A 21,406-nucleotide genomic window follows, 5' to 3' on the forward strand; every position below is an offset into this window, starting at 1 on the left:
GCGACAAAGGTAGATTCACCTTTCAATTTTCTAATAAAAAGCTTTGAATTATGAGTTTCTTTACATAAAAAACAGACACCAGACTTGCAGAGTCTTTATTAGAACTATTTACAATAATGAAAATAATGAATACATAAAATAAAAGCATTTAAAGACATACATGTTCATGGATCAGGATTTACCATAATTCACGAATCTTAGCAAACACTTTGCTAATGCCGTTGACAAAAACATTTGTAACTACACGTAGCACTCACACAAAATGTTTCAAGTATTTATAACAATAAAAATAAAGAAATTGCATGAAAACATTAAAACGCTGTTTTAGGAATTGCACAAAAACTACTGTTTATGTAAATATAGCTCTGCTACCTGTACATACAATTATAAATGTTCATGTCAAACAAATAGAATTTATTCCAAACATCATTTACAGCTTACAAATCGCAAAAAAACCCAAAAAACACTAAAGTCAATAAATCCAGAGCATGGTAATTAAACTTTTATGATAGGTTACTTATAATTTAACTTGTTTTCGAAAAAACCGTCTGCCTCAGTTGTTTGTATAATGAAATTATCCGGTTGACATGCAAGAAGTTCTTCTATATATAAAACATTATAAAAGACAAAGGTAATTCAATTACCCTTTCTTTTCGTTAACTCTTTCTTTTTTTAAATTACCTAAATATCACTGCAACTAGAATCATAGTAACAACCGATCCGATTGTAACAAATCCAAAATTTTCAGGAGATGTATTTTTACTTCCTTCCTGTTTGGGTTCTTCAACTATGAGAATGTAACAAAACAACAAATATATTAGAACATGAATTGCCATGGCAGTGAAAAATACAATGTCAAGTGTCAAACAATATATATAGGATATTCATATTCAAGTTTTTTTTTTCTAGAAATATACTATATATAAATGTAGATATATAAAGATATAAATGTATAGAGATTAATTTTCATCAAGTGGTATGAAAATAAATAGGTTATGAAAGGCGATACCCACGAGTGAAATATGGTAATTTCTCATACCACAAGATGAAAATAAATCCTGTAATTATAAGAAAAATACTTGGTTTTCTGTTTATTATATACTTATTTCTCTTTCTTGACATTACACCGTGAGAGACTTCACCTAAAATTGTTTGTATTGGCTGAGTTTAGAAGAAAGTAGTCTGGCAAGACATAAGTAAATCAAAGCAAAGAAGGCGCTGACTTTGTTTGGGACTCAGAATGTCAGAAAGGTGAAGGTTGTGAGATTATAAACCAATTTGTTTTTGTATAGTGCCACCAATGCTTTCCAGTGTTTTAACTGTAGTAAATTGGCTATAAGACTAATTGCAACACTGATAGTCAATTCAATGTTTATTTGACTTAAAAAAATAAATGAGTTACTCAATTCGGATTTGAACTCCAGACCTCTCGATTCACAAGCGAGCGTGCAAACCCCTCGACCACGGTGAAATTATGTGTTAGCGGCCTGAAGAAAACCATATCATTCTAAATTAGGGTTTGTAACTCTTATTATTTTGACGCTAAACCTGTTGTTTAACACAGGTGTAAATAATCATGGAGCTTACTGTAAGCATGTACATCTATAAAGAATGAAACGATATTAGAAATTTTCGACCATTCGGAAACTACTTTGCTTGAAAATTAATGCGCCTGTCATTTTACAATCTTTACGCATTGATCTCCCCTGAATTTTTCGGCGTTAGTTTTTAACTTTTTTTATATAAAGGGAGGTAACCGCTTCAAAAAAGTGGACTACTTTAGGCATCTGCAATTAACAACATAAGGCTCTGAAATTTCGCTACCATTATTTGTTTGGTGGTTTGAAGGGGGGGGGGGGCGGAGTCCCTCGCCAAGAAAATTTTGGACATGTGACAGGCTAAAAATGGCCTCAGGTCGATCTTAGGGTAACTAGTAACCGACGCTGAAAAGCCTTTTACTCTATCTCAATTCATTGAGAAGTTGCAGCACTTTGAAATCAGTTTTGATGGAAAAAACAATGCAAAATAGTGATTTTTGCCAATTTTGAGACGTCCCCCCGTTGCCATGGTAACAGGAAATTTACAATTGAGCATGCTGTTACAGAGGCTATGGTGTAGTCAACATTTGTGCCAAGTTTCATCAGTATTGAAGCATTTTTCATAGTTTCATAGCAGTTTGAACTTGTTACGGCCATTTTTTCGCAATATGCTCATGGGGTAAAAGGTTAAACTTAGAATGACGGGTATTGTAAAGACTTACTCTTTCTTTCCCTTTCCAAAATCTTTTCACATTCCTCTTTCGATGTATTGATTGTTCTTCCATCGCCTTTAAGGCCTATAATTTTTGACCCCGCACCACAGGGCTTATGTGGTAAAAGTGTATCTGTGACGTCTACTCTACGTTTATTTCGTGTCGGGAATTCCTTCTTACAAACCTCTTTTGTCCGAGATAAACATATCTTTTTGTCATCGCAGTAAAGAAATTCTCCGCGGCATGTACCGTCACAGGCAGGTTGGGGCTCATATTTATAATACATTTGTGTCCAATTACGCCAGAGTCCATCTGTTGTATTCAAGTGCTTGTAACCAAATAATGCATCTTCGTGGCCTTGTCCAAAAGTGCCCTTCCATCCAATGTCATTTATTGGTCTGTAATCTGTTTCAATGTCTATGTGGCCACAACTAAAATAATACTATGACGATTATAAAAACCGCAAAAAGTGCAATAGTTTCAAAAATGTAGATCGAAATAGTTACTTGAAAAGTAATGTTTTGTAATCTAAATACTCCAATCAATGCAATCTGCTAAATAATCACTTACAAAATGAAGCTATTTCTTCATTTAATTTAGTTTTAGCACAAATCAACAATGATCTGTAGTCTTTTTTATTTTCATAAACACCGTCACAAGGTGACCTAATATCAAATAAAATTAGGACAACTATATTACCTTTCTGTCTGATGTTCCCTAAATGACTCCCATATATAGTCAATAAATGCATGATGAAACCAAAATATCGGATCGTATGCCGAGTTTTCAACAACACCCATATCTCCACCAATGTAGTCATGTACGCCATCGTGTAGAGTTTCAAGATTGTGATCTGTCTCTTCTTTAAGAACACCCGTTGTTATGTCCTAAAAGAGAAAAATATTTTCCGTTTACTACGTACTGAATAATCATCACGGAATTATATATTTTTGCAACTAAGACACGAATAGGTAGGCTTAAAATTGCAATTCTAAAATATACTTACTTATATATTAGACAACACATATGGTAATGAATATATACATGTATATAAATGTTGTAACTATTAACTGTCCATATCTAATATTTCGTTCCAAAAGTCATAGAATAATTCTTACCTCAAACCCACAAAAGTCTTTTAACCTTTCTATGTCTCTTTTGTTAATCAGTCTTGTAGAGTAGAAATCGTTTGCCAATTGTCTCGAGATTATGCCACCATGTGCTCCATACATGAATTTGAAAGGCCCTGATTGGACTGTATCATTGTTTTCTCCAAAGAAGCATGGCGTCCAAAATATAGACTCATAAGGTTGGGGAATTTCGTAATCAATCGTATAGTCCCAATATGGTAAGGATACACTGGGATTGATCTTCTTCATCTCTTGTTCAAAGCTAAAATATCGTCAAAATATGCAATAAAATTATAAAATTATCAAAAAGGATTCTCCATCATGATTTTGGAAGACAAAATAAAGGTTGCAATTTGTCGTAATATACCTTATATAAATTGATGATACCATTATATCATTGTCTTAAGGTTTTTAAATGATATAAGTATTCATTGATACGTCATAAAATTATATTTTTATCTTGAGAAATGCATCCTCTCGTTTTTTTGATATTGGATGTTCATATCGTCTGAAGTCCACCTGGTCTTCATAAAGCAATATGAACAATGTTAAAGTACCTTTTATATTTATGAGTAGTACTTGTAGTTACTTTAAAACTATTCAAAGCAGTCGCCCTGGTTACTTACTGTGCAAGGAAAACCCGATGCCATGGTAAAAACGCACCCCCCTTATGAGCTTTTAATTTTGCTTTTCCATGCAAACGTCCAAATGCCTGAAGAACTCCTGCCTGCAAAGAAGGGATAGGTGGTTACAGACTTACAGTATTAAAATGCAAAATGAAAATAAACTATGATTTCACACAAGCAGCACAAATCAACTTACATATTTAGCTTATCCTTAAAATATGTTATGAGCTACATTACAAAAGAAGTATGAAATGTTTTTAAAATAAGATTGCTTAAAACCCTTTAAAACTATATACACCTATGTTAGAGATTCACCAAAAACATACTTTGAATGACATACATTGTGTTCAAGTTCTGTATCATATCTATAAAGAAAAAGATCGTTCAAGTTTTGAAAATTACTTATACGGAGAAAGTCCTATAGTTCCAATAAGATATTTGAGCAAATTGTGACGTATCTAAGTTCAAATAAGACTTAACAACGCATCACATTTAAATGCTATTATAGTAAAATATCTAGATATGACGGCATATAATGAAAACTGTAAAATAGAATTCATTTAAACGTTTTATAGTCTTTATGCTTTATTGGCCTACTTGTTATTAAATAGTGTAATGATGAAACTGTGAACAATGTTGATTTCAGAAGTAAAATATTATGCTCTGAAAGTCTTAAATGTTTTTATGTTTTGCTGTTAATTTTGTTAATGTTACGTAAATGCATATTTACGAGTTTGTGTAATTAAAGTCTACTGACGAGTGTAAATACATTTAGCAAATGACTTTTTTTCATGTTTGGGCCCCATTTGTTTTTTCCATATTTTAAAATCTTTTGGGAGCATTAATCATCCGCGGCTGGATGTCGAAAATTTAGGCTTTGGGGTAAGGCTTTCCGGGCTTTTGTTCGCAAAAAATGGAGTTTTAAAGGGAAAATTTATACATGGGGGGCAATATTCGGGTTTTACTTATGAGATAAATAACTTTGGAAATAGACTTACTTCGTATAATTCTCTGAAAACATCTGTCACGTTTTTCCATTCCTCATCAGATAATGTGCGAATTTCTCGTCTTATGCTTATGCCAAAGGATGGAGCAGTGTGGCCGAAACTAAAAAATAAATAAATTATAATAATAATAATAAAATAATAATACTAATAATGATAATAAACTCTTTATTTTACGAATGAAGCTGAAAGACTTAAAACATAAAAAATAATGTTTACACAGATCAAATGAAAGCACCTAAAAATTGAAAAATTTACAAATGAAAATTAAAGAAATTGTCTTAAAATTAAATTGAACAGCGCTGATTGTAAGCACAATTTGGGTGAAAGGTGTTGCTATTCTTCTCATTCTAGGGTCATTTGCACAAATGTTCATTTTGGAAAAACAGAGTGAGGGAACAATCTGAATGTTAACTATTGGTCCAGATATTCATCAAATGGTACATAAAATTCGGAAAAATATTTCCAGTCCCGTCATGTTAAAAAAACTCAGTAGAGTCAACTTAAGACAACACATCAAAGATAACACATATAATGCTAAATATTTCATTCATCAAGGTATTCAATAATCATAAATAATTAACATATCAACATATCAACACATCAACACAAATAGTACACACATAGAGGAAGAGAGAAAGAGGGGGGGGGGCGGAGACAGACGGGCTAGTTGTTAATGTATTTGCCTTTTAATCAAGGAATGATTGGTTCTCGCTTTACTGGGGTACACACCATGTGACACAGGAAGCGCACTTGAAAGTGGTTTGGGTAAACTCACGATGCAATAGAGCTCAAGCCAAAACTTAATACTTATAACTTATAGTTATTTCTCGTATGAAATGAATTCTGCTACTTTAATGTAAAAATGCTATCAAGCAGATTGTAGTTTCCAGTTGTCAGAATGACCTATACTTTTCACAAAGTATACGAATAACCTATAATATAAAGTGAAGTAAAATTACTAATTCTAGAATAGTTATGGAATATTACGAGAACCTGTCATTCTCCGCTTCTTTGAAAATTGCCCAATCACCATCCGTTAGATTGTTTGGCCCAAGATGATTGAAATATGCATGGCCACAAGCCAAGTCTGCTTGCCAATCTATTGCCGGCGACATCTTTAAAATATTGATTGATATGAAAATAATTTGATACATAGAAACAATACTTTAAAGTAATGTTAATAAAAATGATAAATTTAATGACTACTATAAGATTAGATTAAAGGAGATAATTGTTTATGAACAAAGCAAGCAATTTCACACTGTGCATTGTCCGCATTAGTTAAATGTTTTAATTTTTTAACTATTCATTACTTATTTAAAAATGTCAAAACAGATTGAAACTACTTTTTGTGATAAATAAATATCGATACATATAGTTAAACTTACTCTAGACCTTTGAATGCATGTTTCAATTTCAGACTGCGCACTATCTGGAAGATTTATCTTAAATTCATATGCGTGGATGTAGTTGGAAACTAAAGTGATAAGCGTCAGTTTTGCTAGATTGTAGAACATATTTGCCTGCAATACAAAATAATCTCTATGATTCGATCAGAAATACTAATTTGATCAAGATTAATAGGAAATGAGATAAATAATTGAAACTAGTTAAAATAAATACCATTATAACATAAATAGTCTGAAGAAATTAAAAAATGTAAACTATTTAATACAAGTTGGAACATGTTGATAAAACTGCTATTGTTATGAATTTGCTTAGATTGAAGGCCTAAAGTCCGAACATAGTTTCCCATAACTTTTATTATATCTAATTTATTAAAAAAATGAAGAAAAAAACTATGTAATTCAAATCGATTCAGATAAAGCAATTATTTATATGAAAAGTAAAGAAGGTGAAATAAAAATCTAACATGTCAATTAAAGAGTGCACCTTGTCGATCCCTTGTTTTCTTCAATCGAATTTATCTCAGTTTTGCCCAAGTTACTGTCTTCGCCGACTACCAACGAATACTAAAATGTCTTGTAATGAAGCTTTTAAAAGTTTTGTAATCTTAAATTATCTTATATATCTACAGGTTAAAGATAATCGAGTCAACCAAGTGGTAAGTAAACAGTTATATAGATATTATTATCACATCAGCGTCAGATGATTTGAATAAGGTCAAAACAGATGTAAATAACCCTGCATGGGTAACATGTTTGACGTGATTATATTCAAATAGCAAAAAATTATATTCTCTCAATTACAGACATTTACTGTTGATTTTTATGATAAAATTCTGTAAAGGATAGGTACTCTAGATCCGTTGAAGTCAATAAAAACAAAAGACATAACATCTTATCAAATGCAGAAAGTAACGTTGAATGTGAAATTTTGTCGTTAGAGTACAAAAATGAAAACAAAGTCATACACTAAACTAAAATTGTTATACATGTACTAAATGCAACAAAGCAACAGAAAGTATTTTACAGAGCACAAAAAATGAAGTGCTTTTGAAAATAAAATATCAACATTTCTGGCGACTAGTAGGTCTTTAATGTGGGCGTTTGTAACAACTGGTGATGTGTTATAAAGATTTCAAAAAGATTACAAAACTGTTCATTTTGGTTAGTACACAGCAACTGTTAAATGCTTAATTTGACGAGTTGCTGTGCTAAAGAATGTTTGATAATTTCATGATATATAGTTTATTATGAATATATAACATGTCAAATATGCTAAAATGATAGCTCGAATGTTTGAAATCATGATTGAACTGAGGTGTATTTCATCTTATGAGTGAATAAAACTCAATATTTTAATTTATTTCCATTAGATGCCGTGTTATCTCATTATATGTATAAAATCTGGTTTTAAACTACAAAATAAAAAAATATAATCTTTCAGTTTATCACACTGCAAACAAGAATCTACACTTGTGCATAACTTAATCTATGTGATTGTTTACCTATGTTTACCGCTTTCTTGAGTGTAATAGCACCATCCCATTAGTGCTTTTATAACACAAAACTGTGTAATAAGAAGCATTTAAACTTTACAAATGAATATTTAAAACTGAAATTACTTCATCTGTACTAGGACCAAAATGTCAAACTCAATAACATCGCGCTATCTTGATTGTACGCAATGTTGAGGTGATGTCAAGTGGTCTGTTACGCGTAGATAAAATAATTGTATCATAGTTTGGAGACTTCTTTTGAAAACGTGTCAGAGTTTGCATAGTTCGTTAACTGGAGTACAGGTATTAGTTACCCGCACCCCAGTTACCGAAATTAAATAGAACATGTTAAGCTAATTTTTCTCTTTGGGTTACTTATCGTGACGACAGAGAAAAGGAAAATGAAATAAAAGTCATATTAAGATGCTCTTCCATTTTTCTGGGGTTTATTGTAATGACAGGGAACGTGTTTTTATTTTAGAAATAATACAAAGGATAAAGAATAAATCAGAACAAATCAGATTGCCTCATGTTCTCATATTTTGATTCTCTTTCAATTATTTACATTGCACATGGTGAGCAATGATAAAACAGCATTAGTATTCACACAATATCAAACATTTTTAAAGCCTATATTTAAAGTTTTGTTGTATATGTTAATGACAATCTAAAATTTAATACTTGTTTGTAATTAAACATCAGTATTGCTAGTGAATGAAAGGCAAATGTTAACTCCATTTTTTTCTTGGTGTCCTTGGTTGGCTGAGTAATCTTCTTTTTGCGTTTTGGCAGAAAGTATTGTCATACTGATAGAAGTCAAAATACCTGTTTGTTTACGTGTGATTACTTTATCACAAATAACTTCACTTTTGCTTTTGTTTCGCTTTTTTTCGTCAGGAGAAAGCATCTCAAATGTTATAAATACATTATTACAATGTTATATAATTTGAAATTATTAAAAACACATGTTTCCCCCTTTTGACAGAAGAAAATATTTTTCATTTCTGAGACTTAAAATGCGCCTTTAAAAGAAACAAAATATTAAATTTAATGAAGTATTTAATTTGTTAGTAATCTTAAGAAATTTATATTTATCTTAACTTGGTTCAACTCTGTCCTAGTTTAATATGACGAAAAATGAAGGTTAAATATAAAGTAATTCGTTCATAAAACATATAACGTTGTTGATATAACTTATCATAAATTCTATATAATACGAATAACAAAGATTTAACAAATATTTCTATTTTATAAATACAATTTATAATGGTCATTTATCACTAATTGGTCAAATAAGTTGACTAAAAGGTTTAAGTAGTGAGTGTATTTAGTAGAATTTCAAATAAGATCATTTCTGTTTATATGTTTAAGGAAGTCTGTCTTATGTGCAGTAAATAATTATATATTTTAAATAATCATTTTAAACACAAATACATCACGCATGAATTTAACAGATAGTGTATAGTATAATTATTATCACTCTCTATTCTGGCGAATTGTTGACCGATACAATACACCTATATATTTGGACAAACACCTTTAATAATCAAAATTTATTATCTTTCTTTGTAGAACAGATTACTGATTTCCAACTAATCCACACACTCATATGTATTTCTATGACTTTCCATGTAAAGATATACATGTAGTAGTGTACCGAATTGGAGACAAACTAATATTATATAAAATATTAAGTACTAAGTAAAGTATTTAGTAACAAGGTTAATAAGGTTAATAAATAGAATATTCTGATTTTAAAAAGTTACCTACTTATTTATTTAATTTTAATTCTTTATTCATTTGAAAACATAATTTTATATTAATATAAACCTAATTAACTAATTAACGAGAAAAAAACAGCTCATCAAATATATGTAACAAACAGATACAAATTTAAATGTACAAGAAAGTTAACACAATTTTAAGACTTAACGATTTTATTTTTTTTTGAGAATTTACCAAAATCTTAAATGACAATTATGAGCAAACCTTAAAAAAATATTTAAACAATATCCTTGTTTGCTTTTTTGTCTATTTTACATTAATACTAGTTTTATTGCTTTGTTCTTAAAGAAACTCCACTGAGGCCCAAAGGTCGTAAAACATAAAATTTGAATTTCTTACATGGATGAACTGGGACATATAAAAAAGAGAAATATGCAAAAGATATTTAATAATAATACACAGAATATAATAAAAAAAGTATTTGGTGCTATTGTGTCTGATTTGAGTGAAAAGCGTTGCAACGCCTTTCAATTTGGATCATTTTTCACAATTAAAATAATCATTTGAGAAAACAAAAGAAGAAAAAAAAATAGGAACGAGCAAATGATCTGAAGTTTTGGTCACAAGTTATTTGTCTTGACCTTCATCAAATAGAAATTTATCCCGAAAAATTATTTCGAGTCTCGTAATATAAAAAAACCTGTGGGGACTGTGCGTTGATATTAAATAGGCTAAAAAGGCCATAGAAAGGAAAAGACGGAAAGACGTCAAATACACATATTGGGCTTATCGCTATTGTTGTGTTGTACGGAAAAGACAAACGCAGAACTAACTTATTACATTCTTATTCTACTGTCAGAATAATCATGTTTATATGTAGATATGTATCTTACAACGAGTTAATATTTCCCTACAGTGATATATTGTTGTAGATGAAACAATGAGTTAATATTTCTTTACAGTGATACATTGTTTCAAATAGAGTGTAAATATCATGTTTTAAACCAGTTCGCTGTATGTATACATGTTTAAAGGTTTCAGGATTCGTTTAAGCTAGCAAAATATGCGCGTTTTGAGAGAGATTTTACATCAGTTAGGAGAGACACGCTGATAGTGTGTAGGCGGTTATTTTTTTATGGAGAAGAGAATTTTGTTGTTTTGTAGGGAGTTTTGTTGGTTTGTTGAAGTGATTGAATATAATTGTGGTGATCTTAATTGATCAGGGTTTAAATTGGTTGTATTAGTTGTTTTGGTTGTTGAGTTATATCTGTTTGTGAAGATATAATTGGTTGATATTGGTTGAGTGTTTGTCTGGTCAAGATTATATTAGTTGATGCTTTGTTTTGAGGATATATGTAAATATTGGGGTGATTTTTGCTTTAATTTGCTTTTCTGATGCTGATTAGATTTTGTGAAGTTAATATTGTTGGATGAATGTTTGTGGTTTATACGGTATCTTAGAGTTGCAAAAATAGTCATTTTCGGTCTTCTTCATTTTGTGGAGATTTTATTGTTTTGTTTGATCATAAGTTGTTTAGAGCTTGGGCTCGCCAGGGTGTCTAGTATTGTTTCGTATAAGAGACGTATACGTGAAAAGATATTTCGTAATAAGTGGCTGATAAATGACGTGTGTTTGTTTTGGGTGTAAATAAATGATCAAAGTTCTTTGTTTTGGGTGTAAATAATGATCAGAAGTTTGTTGTTTAAGTGTATATATTGATTTGAGATAGAAAAGATAAAAATACCCTAAAAAAAATAGTGTTAACTAAACAATTACATGCTAGTTTTTCAACTGAGAATATTTCAATTTTATGTCAGGCGGTGCTGCCCAGCCTCCATATCTTGGAAATTGGTTCTAGTATTTATTACTAAATCTTGTCTTAGATTAAATAACATCAAGGCAGTCATTTCTCCTGTCAAATTTTGGGGGCTCGTCCGGGATATTCTCTTTAAGTTGGAATCTTCCTGGCTAAATATTGTTTGTTAAACTTTGATAAAATTTTTTTTTTAAACCTTAAACCATTTTTCATCTGTTGGTAAAATGTAGCAGTGTAAAATGCTGTTTAGGCGAAAATCGATAAATCTGCTGTAGTGTTTATGTAAACTCTCTGTGCAATAGAGTTTAAAAATAGAGGTTTTATATGTATATAGAAGCGGTGACGGACTGTGTTTAAAGTTTATGTTATACTGAAGAATTTATTGCGTTTTAGCAGGAGAGCACCCTTTGTTGAATACTGTTTATACGGTGATAGAATAAAAGTGGTTTTGGGGGAGACATTTGTTTTGATAGTTTGAATCATTGTGTTAATAAGTTTATATCGATGATAAAGATAAAACTTATAATTTGTTGAAGTTATAAAAATCAGTAACTGATAAAAGTTTATAACCGGTGACCAGTGGGTGATTATTCATAAAAGTGCATGTAATAATTGAATAGATGTTTTTTTTGCCGCCGGTGCTCAGTTGGTTGTTTTATTAAAGTTTACAAAGTTGTTAAACACTACAGGAAGATTATTATCAGTGCCCTGGTTGTTACCGTTGATACAAGTGCATTGCCGGTGCCCGGTAGGTGCCATGCTAAAATATAAGAGATTAGATTTGAAACAATTGTCGGTGCTACAGAGGTACACCATTTTGTTTGAGTAATAAGTGTTTACTTTACGGTTTCGTAAAAAGTTTATTTTTTTAATAGTAATCCATTATTAAGCAATTATGGATTATGATAAATGGGTATCATTGGGAGAGAGGCTTGGGTTGAAGGACGGGGAGTTACGTGATTATGTTCAAAAGAAAGAATCAGAATATCTTGATAAGAGAAGAGAGAAATATTAGACGTGAAGAAGATAAAACGGCGATTTGAGCCGAGCGTAAAGCAAAAGAAAGCTGAAACGTGAGGAAGAGCGACGGCGATTTGAGGCAGAGCGTTTTAGAAAAAGAAGCTGAACGTGAGGAAGGGCGACGGCGTTTTGAGGCCAGCGTCTAGAAAAAGAGGCGCGAGCGTCTAGAAAAGAAGCCGAACGTGAGGAAAAGAAACGTTTATTTCAAGCTGAAGTAGAGATGAAAATGAAAGAGCAAGAAATAGAATTAATGAAGTTAAAAATTGAGGCTGGGGATCGCCTTGATACCCCACCTAGCACCGGTTTGAGGCCAAGATTGCCTAAATTTGAAGAGTCAAAAGATGACATAGATGCTTATATAGAGCGTTTTGAAAGGTTCTCCATTAGTCAAGGATGGAAAGAAGATACATGGGCAATATAAGCTTAAGTTCTTTATTAACGGGGAAAGGTCTTGAAGTTTACACTAGTATGCCTCGCCTGAGGCAAGCATCAGACTATCAAGAATTAAAAACAGCAGTTTTGAAAAGATACCAATTAACAGAAGACGGGGTTTCAGAAATAAATTTTAGAGGAGAGTAAGCCGGGACAAGGGGGAGACCGTAAACCAATTTATGGCTCGCTTAAGATAGGTACTTTTAGTAGATGGACAGAAATGGCTGACGCTGCGGATACAGTAGATAAATTGAAAGATCTTATTATAGAGAGAGCAATTTGTAAAAGTTTGTTCAACAGAGCTAGCTCTTTTTCTTAAGGAAGCGAAAGTCAAAGGATCGTAAGAGATGTCATCTCTTTGGCTGAACAATACTTAGAGGCTCATGGCGGTACAATTACAAATAGTAAAAAGCTCAAAAGTTGCCAGCTTTTCAAAATAAATCACCAATACGCCTTAATCAAGGTAATTCTATCGAAAACCAATACAGCACTATCACAGAGAAAATAGAAAAGTTACATGCTTTCATATGTAATAGAGAGGGTCATGTGGCAAGAGATTGTCGAGATCAGACTAAGAAAAGGTATGAGGCTTGCTGCAATGTCATATGGGGAGCAAAATAGAAAATTACTTTAAAACAAATCGGGATTCTTCACCAAGGAACTGGCGGTACGTAGTAGGCCTGGTGAAATAGACGTGATGGGAGATCAGATGATAAGAAAGTATCGGGGTTATGTATGTCAATTTCTCCAACAAGTTCTTATGATGGTTGTATTGAAGAGGGGAAACTTAAATCAGCCCAATGGTAATTCTGTGCCTGTCATTACAAGCCAGCTGTACAAATAGAATCATTAGAAGGTGAACGTCAATTAGATCTGAAACTAGGATATGTTGGTAATCAAGAGGTGAAAGTGTTTAGAGACACTGGTTGCGAGTTAGCAGTAGTTAGAAAGAAGTTAGTGGAAGAAGATCAAATGCTGAAATAAAAATTGTGTCATGATAGCAATAGATGGTCGGGCCAGGTTGGTACCTATGGCAAAATCAGACATTGATACAGCCCTTATTATAAGGGTAAAATAGAAGCTATGGTTTTAAGAGTCAGCAATTTGTGACTTAGTCTTGGGCAATATTCAGGGTGTACTTGATAAGCCAAATGAGAAGTGGGTTAGCCGAGAAGTAACAAAACATAGCTGCTGTTGTTACTAGAGCACAGGCAGAAAAGGAGAAGAAAGCAATGAAACCTCTTAAAGTTCCAAAGGTCGAAGATAATGAAATTACGGTAGATGTTCTTAAGAAAGAACAATCAAATGACAATACGTTACAGCGTTTGTGGCAGTATGCTAGGGAAAATAAGATCATGAAAACAAAAAAGTGGTAATAAATTTAGATATGAAGTAGAAAAAGATGTGTTGTATAGAATATTTGAGACGGTTGAAAGGTGATTTGAAGTCTAAAAACAAGACAAATAGTTGTTCCTAGTAAATATCACAAAAAGAGTTATGTCATTAGCTCATGAATCTATAGTGGGTGGGCCATTTGTCTGTACGCAAGCCTTTAGACAGGATACAGTCTAAGTTTTCACTGGCCAGGTATTTCTAGTGAATATAACTAGATTTTGTCGTTGCCTGTGACATTTGTCAGAAGACGGTGCCCAGGGGTAGACTTCAGAAAGCTCCTTTAGGTGAAAATGCCTATTATTGATACTCCGTTCCAGAGAATTGCGGTTTGATTTGATAGGGCCAATAACGCCTGTATCGGAAAAGGGAAATAGATACATCTTAACTGTAGTTTGATTATGCTACACATTTACCCAGAAGCTGTTGCTTTACCGGAGAATAGAGACTGAAAATATAGCTGAAGCATTGTTAGATATTTTTGCAAGAGTAGGTTTCGCGGCGCATCGGATAATACTTAGTGATAGGGGTAGTCAGTTCACGTCACAACTTATGGGAAGAAGTTTGTAGACTTGTTATTCACTGAAACAGTTGTTTACTAGCCCCTTACAATCCAAAATGTAATGGTCTTTGTGAGAGAAATGAATGGTATTTTTAAAAAGCATGTTGAAGAAAAATGTGCCAAGAACGACCTAAGGCTTGGGATAAGATATTTGTCTGCGGTTCTCTTGAGGTCCCATGCAAGCACTAAAAGAATTATGGACAGAAGACAGAAGTACCAGAGACACGTAATACGTATGAGTACGTACTAGATTTGAAAGAAAATAGATTAGAACAAAACATGCAAAGATTGCTAGAGAGAATCTTCAGCAACTCACAAGAAGAGTATAAACATCATTTATGATAAGAAAACACGACCAAGAAGTCTTAAGAAAGGAGAAAAGTTTTATTGCTCCTGCCTTCAAACACACAATAAACTGATGTTACAATGGAAAGGTCCATTTGTTGTTAGTGAAGCAGTTAAAACAAGTTTGACTACAAAGTTAAAGTAGGTGATAGAATTGGGATGTACCACATAAATCTTCTTGAAGAAATACGAAGAAGAGAAAGATAGAATTTGTGCGAGTGTAGCTGTAATAGAAGCTGAAAATAATGATGATACTAGGGTAGTTGATGATGAAAATCTTTTTAGAAACTAGTAGACACACAGGGTAAAGAGACTTACAGAGATGTTAATGTTAATGATCAATTATCACTTGAACAAAAATCAGAAGTTAATGCGTTTGCTTCAAGAATTTGAGGATATTTCTACGAATGTTCCTGGAACTACAGATCTTGAATCTCACAAGATCGAGTTGACTGACAACACACCAATTCGTGTGAGACAATATACGATTCCTATATGCAAAAAGGACAGCGGTAGAGGATGAGATTTTAAGAAAATGCTTGAATGTGGTATCATCGAATCAGCAAATTCAGATTATAATTCTCCAATTGTTTTGGTGAAGAAAAAGGATAATACTAACGCTTTTGTATTGACTTCAGACGACTCAACTCTGTAACAAAGTTCGATACAGAACCAATGGGGTAATGTTGAGGATATGTGATGGCAAAGCTAAAAGAAGATAAGTTCTTCACAAAAATTGATTTTTGACCAAAGGTTTTTGGCAAATACCAATTGAAGCAAAATCAAGACATCTAACAGCATTTTCTACAAACAGAAGGAAGTTACCAATTCAGAAAGATGCCATTTGGAATGGTCAATTTGGTGCAACATTTAATAGAATGATGCGGAAGTTGCTTTCCGGAGTGAATGATACTGATAACTATGTTGACGATGTGCTTGGACATAGGGTTACATGGGAGAGACATATAAAAAATGTTGAGACAGTTGTTCGAAAGAATACGAGAAGCAAAGATCACAGTTAAACCTTCTAAATGTATGATTGGATTTGAAAGTATAACCATTTACCGGTCATGTTGTTGGCAAAGGACAAATGGCAAATGGGAAGATGACAAATTTGATCAAAATTAGAGACGCTAATGCGACCAGAGTCCAAAGAAGCAACTTGATCATTTCTTGGTCTAGCTGGATACTACCGAAAATTCATTGCTTCATTTGCAGCAATTTGCTTCATCATTGACAGATCTTACGAAGAAAAGGACAGCCAAAATAAAATCATATGGAAACCAGAACATGAAAAAGCCTTTACGACATTGAAGCAAGTATTGACACGATCACCAAAATTACGACTTCAAGACTTTTCAAAAAGTCATTTGTTTTGCAATGTGATGCCTCAGATACCGGAAGTTGGGGCTGCACTTCTTCAACAGTTTGATGATGGTCTGCTTCCAATAGCTTACGCGAGTTAAGAAATTGCTGAATAGAGAAAGAAACTACTCGGTTATCGAAAGGGAATGTCTTGCAATGGTTTTTGGAATAAAGAAATTCAACAGATATTTGTATGGAAAAGAATTTGAGCTACATACTGACCATGCCCCTTTAACGTATATTCAGAAATGTAAAGTTGAAAGTGGCCGCATAATGAGATGGGAATTATTTCTACAGAGAACTATAAGTTTAGAATAGTAGCTGTGAAAGGGAAAGGGACAATCGTATGTGCAGATTACCTAAGTAGACTCGATACTTGAAAAAGAGACATTGTAGATTATTCATTTTGTTTGAAAAACAGTGGAGTGTTGTTTTCTTGAGTAGGGGGCTGTCAGAAATAATCATGAAGTTTATTATGTAGATATGTATCTTTACAAACGAGTTTAATATTTCCCTACAGTGATATATTATTGTAGATGAAACAACGAGTTAATATTTCTTTACAGTGATACATTGTTTTCAAATAGAGTGTAAAATATTAGGGATGTCATCTGGAGCCGAAACGGCCATCCGGATATCCGAATCAAACATCCGGATACATCCGGATGTTCGGATCGTTGTTATATTCTTAGACTGTCTGATATGACGTAACGCATTTTTTTCGCGAACCTTTTTCAAAGTGTAGTAATTCGTTTTTCTTCCTTTTTAATTGAATGATACATATCAAAAATGTTTACGTTATTGATTTTATTTCTTGCTATATAGAATACGACTAGCTGTTATCAATAAATTTAGTGGCGTGTGGTACTTACGATTTCAAATGAAATGAAAAACGAAATTCGCCGCCGATTGTCTGAATTCCTCAATTAGCGCTTTTAATACGCAATAAAATGTCGCTCACATTTGTGAAAATTAAAATAATACCCGTAAAAATTAAATATAATGTTTCGTTCCATTGTTCAATAACACGCATACAATTTACACACGATGACCTTTAACACACGTGTAAGCCGGCTTTTCAAAAGAAATCTGCCAATCTTTGGATGTTTACCATCATGTAGCCCTGGCTGTTTGATTTTCGAATCTTCAAAAGAAAGTGCCGAAACTTACACGAATTACACACATTATAAGTGTTCATAAGTGAAAAAGAAATGTGAAAAAAAAATGCACATATTTGATTAATACTAAAGGAGAAAGTTATTTTGTCGGATAATTTTCGTATCAATTTCAATAAAAGCTGTGATAATTAACATATAATTTCGTAAGTGCATTTCTTTATTTGCTTATTTTATTTCTGCAGATTTTTCATTGTCTCAAATAAGGAGTCGACGGGTCGGTAAGCCGAAATATATATAAAAATAATAACCTAATTAAATATTTTAAATTTGGACATAAAAAATGTAATATCGTTGCCGATGACAGTCGCACAGGACTTAGAATATCCATCTTGAATCTTACAAAACTTAAATTTGATTAACAACATGTGTCATAATTGACTCGTAATTATTATAGTAATTATTGATTTTTTGTGGTCTGCAGAGATTATGATGTATATTGTCAAACTAAGGTACAATATACAATATGGTGTCAACACCATGTCTACGTTTATCTCAACGCATGTATTTATCACATTTTCTCAATATTTTAAAATATTTTATACGAACATCCGGATCAGAAAATCGGCTCCGGACACCGAATCGTTATCCGAACGTTCGGATATCCGGACTCCGAATGACATCCCTAGTAAATATCATGTTTAAACCAGCCGCTGTATGTATACATGTTTAAGGGTCAGATCGTTTAAGCTAGCAAATATGCGCGTTTTGAGAGAGATTTTACATCAGTTAGGAGAGACACGCTGATAGTGTGTAGCGGTTATTTTTTGATGGAGAAGAGAATTTTTTGTTTTGTAGGGAGTTTTGTTGGTTTGTTGAAGTGATTGAATATAATTGTAGTGATCTTAATTGATCAGGGTTTATTGGTTGTAATTAGTTGTTTTGGTTGTTGAGTTATATCTGTTTGTGAAGATATAATTGGTTGATATTGGTTGAGTGTTTGTCTGGTCAAGATTATATTAGTTGATGCTTTGTTTTGAGGATATATGTAAATATTGGGTGATTTGCTTTAATTTGCTTTTCTGATGCTGATTAGATTTTGTGAAGTTAATATTGTTGGATGAATGTTTGTGGTTTATACGGTATCTTAGAGTTGTAAAAATAGTCATTTCGGTGTTCTTCATTTTGTGGTGATTTTATTGTTTTGTTTGATCATAAGTTGTTTAGAGCTTGGGCTCGCCAGGTGTCTAGTATTGTTTCGTATAAGAGACGTATACGTGAAAAGATATTTCGTATAAGTGGCTGATAAATGACGTGTGTTTGTTTTGGGTGTAAATAATGATCAAAGTTCTTTGTTTTGGGTGTAAATAATGATCAGAGTTTGTTGTTTAAATGTATATATTGATTTGAGATAGAAAAGATAAAAATACCTAAAAAATAGTGTTAACTAAACAATTACATGCTAGTTTTCCAACTGAGAATATTTCATTTTTATGTTAGGCGGTGCTGCCTCCATATCTTGGAAATTGGTTCTAGTATTTATTACTAAATCTTGTCTTAGATTAAATAACATCAAGGCAGTCATTTCTCCTGACATCTACGTAAGTGTACAACTAGACGCTAACTGACTCAATGATGAGCATATCCCACCCATAGCATTTATGTTATAACTGTGTATCTGGAATTAACATTTCATAACATTTAAAATGTAAAATTAATTTAAACTTCTTACTGTTGTTATGTGCATTTCTCATCAGTGAGTCTATTATTAGAAAAATCATTGTCTAATAATGTAAATAACTTTCAGCTCTAAATTTGGACACGATTGAATCATACAATTAAATCTTTCTGCAGGGTTGATTGTAGGTCAAAAATTATCTCCTGAAAATGAATTTAAGCCTAAAGAAATATTACCATTGTTTTCTGTATCTTACTAGCAAGATGACTTTGTATGCTCATTTTTCTTAATTTAATTTTCATTTTTTGTTGAATTTGATTCAAACTTAAAATCAGTTTTGGGACACACTGTTGAAACTGATATCTCTTTCATGTTCGTAATTGAATTTTGGTATCAGTCGAACTGTTATTGATATTTTTGAAACCATTTCACCTAAGGAATGTTATTTCTGATGCCAGATTGAATTTGGATATCTGCTAACCTACTGTTAATATTAATGATAAAAATAATGATAAATCTCACATTTTATGTACAAATTTGAAATTTGGACAAGAGTTGAAATTTCTTGTCCTGAATTGAATTTTGATATCAACTGGTTTACTTATGAAACTTTTGATATCACTTGACCTACCTTTTTATGTAAAGACTTGAAATTTGGAACAGGGGTGTAATTTTTGAAGTTGAATTGAAGTTTGATATCAGCTGACCTACTTTTGATATTATTGATTTCATTTGATCTACTTTCTCGCTTTTTGACATACAGACACGGAATTTTGACCAAGGGTGTAATTTATGATGCCAAATGGAATATAGATATTAGATGACCTATTTTTGATATTATTGACTCCATTTGACCTACTTTCTTGTTTTTTGTCAGACTTTAAATTTAAACCTGGGTAGGGCTTAATTTGTGATGTCACGTTGATATCATATGACCTACTTTCTTGTTTTGTGAGATACAGATTTCCAATTTGAACCAGGGGTATGAGTTCTGATGCTGAATTGAATCTTGATAGCAGCTGACCGCCTTTTGATATTTTTGATATAATTTGACATTCTTTCTTGCTTTTTGATGTACAGACATGAAAATTGGACACAGGGGATAAATGTTTGATGCTGAAGTGAATTTTGATATCATCTGACCTACTTCTGATATTTTTGATATCATTTGACTTACTTTCTTGTTTTTTTTACATACAGATTTGAAATTTGAATCAGATGGGAAATTTTGGATGCTGAATTCAATTTTGATATCAATGGGCGTACGTTTGATATTTTTGATATTGTTTGACCTAATTTCATTTCTTTTTGACGTTAAGAAAGTTAAAAAAGCTTTCGAAAAATTTGTTCAGCTAAACTGTTAACTTCAAATGCCTACACCTAACATATTTTGCATGTAACATTTGCGTGTATACATTCACAAAAGTTATAAAAAAATTGTCCCAACAAAATTTCTCTTGTTCTCGTGTCTCGTGGTCATTTAATATATACATAGGAATACAGTTGCAACATAGATATTTTAGCAAATATTAGGACAACAAAAATTATTCCTAACACTGTAAAACAGTTGTTTCTGGTGAGGGATTCAGGGCCATCATGGCTCTCTTGTTTTACTGATCGTATTTAAAATATAAAAAAAATCAATCCCTATAAAAAAGTATTCGTTTGAAAATGTATTTTATTTTTGACTGTCATTTGTCAAATGACGTTTTCACAGGAGAAAAAGAAAACGGAAGCGTTGCTACCAGACTTGACTGCAAGTTCAGGTACAGGTTATATGAACAGAATGCTCAAGTAGACAATGATAAGGTACCAGTCTCTTTAGTTTGAAATAGTTGTTGTTTTTGCATTAGAGTACTACAGTACAACTTCTGAAGAGCAACACCCTTTATAAGACAAAGATTTCTGGGAGGGGCTTAATGCTGAGAGGTTTTGCTGTACAGAGGTTATATTAACTCGGAAGTCTTACTTAAGAGAAAAATGTAAGGGGGTGTTTGCTATATATAGAGCCTTTCTGCATACATTGTACTGTATTTTCA

At 32.3% G+C, this 21,406-nt stretch overlaps 3 protein-coding genes across 4 annotated transcripts in view; all 3 read right to left on the minus strand.

Annotated features, from left to right (window-relative positions):
• LOC132728294 (putative tyrosinase-like protein tyr-3) overlaps positions 1 to 21,406 on the minus strand; it is an 82,045-nt gene that overhangs the window by 42,526 nt on the left and 18,113 nt on the right. The gene's annotated exons all lie outside the window — the stretch shown is intronic.
• Positions 80 to 7,017, minus strand: LOC132728297 (putative tyrosinase-like protein tyr-3). Its single transcript, XM_060713930.1, has 9 exons — positions 6,908 to 7,017; positions 6,403 to 6,537; positions 6,008 to 6,129; positions 5,006 to 5,114; positions 4,008 to 4,108; positions 3,370 to 3,643; positions 2,951 to 3,138; positions 2,261 to 2,682; positions 80 to 787 (listed from the first exon to the last, which is right to left on the minus strand). Exons 2-9 carry the CDS (start codon positions 6,529 to 6,531, stop codon positions 678 to 680), a joined length of 1,455 nt encoding a protein of 484 aa, XP_060569913.1. The 5' UTR covers positions 6,532 to 6,537; positions 6,908 to 7,017; the 3' UTR covers positions 80 to 677.
• On the minus strand, positions 2,232 to 6,129 carry LOC132728273 (putative tyrosinase-like protein tyr-3). Its single transcript, XM_060713890.1, has 6 exons — positions 6,002 to 6,129; positions 5,006 to 5,114; positions 4,008 to 4,108; positions 3,370 to 3,643; positions 2,951 to 3,138; positions 2,232 to 2,682 (listed from the first exon to the last, which is right to left on the minus strand). Exons 1-6 carry the CDS (start codon positions 6,127 to 6,129, stop codon positions 2,232 to 2,234), a joined length of 1,251 nt encoding a protein of 416 aa, XP_060569873.1.

This window comes from Ruditapes philippinarum, unplaced genomic scaffold (assembly GCF_026571515.1).
Source record: "Ruditapes philippinarum isolate M1 unplaced genomic scaffold, ASM2657151v2 ctg693_1_1_1_1, whole genome shotgun sequence".
In the NCBI taxonomy this organism is placed as follows: domain Eukaryota; kingdom Metazoa; phylum Mollusca; class Bivalvia; order Venerida; family Veneridae; genus Ruditapes; species Ruditapes philippinarum.

What these genes read in the sequence shown, in the direction of transcription:
- LOC132728273 (XM_060713890.1), bottom strand. Translation starts at nt 6,129, where the DNA reads ATGTCGCCGGCAATAGATTGGCAAGCAGACTTGGCTTGTGGCCATGCA. An exon ending in GCGGAGAATGACAGGTTCTC is followed by an intron (nt 5,115 to 6,001) that starts GTAATATTCCAT and finishes TTTATTTTTTAG; the next exon opens with TTTCGGCCACACTGCTCCAT. An exon ending in TTTTCAGAGAATTATACGAA is followed by an intron (nt 4,109 to 5,005) that starts GTAAGTCTATTT and finishes CCTTCTTTGCAG; the next exon opens with GCAGGAGTTCTTCAGGCATT.
- LOC132728297 (XM_060713930.1), bottom strand. Translation starts at nt 6,531, where the DNA reads ATGTTCTACAATCTAGCAAAACTGACGCTTATCACTTTAGTTTCCAAC. An exon ending in CATGCATTCAAAGGTCTAGA is followed by an intron (nt 6,130 to 6,402) that starts GTAAGTTTAACT and finishes AATATTTTAAAG; the next exon opens with ATGTCGCCGGCAATAGATTG. An exon ending in TTTGGAAAGGGAAAGAAAGA is followed by an intron (nt 788 to 2,260) that starts GTAAGTCTTTAC and finishes ACATTCTCATAG; the next exon opens with TTGAAGAACCCAAACAGGAA.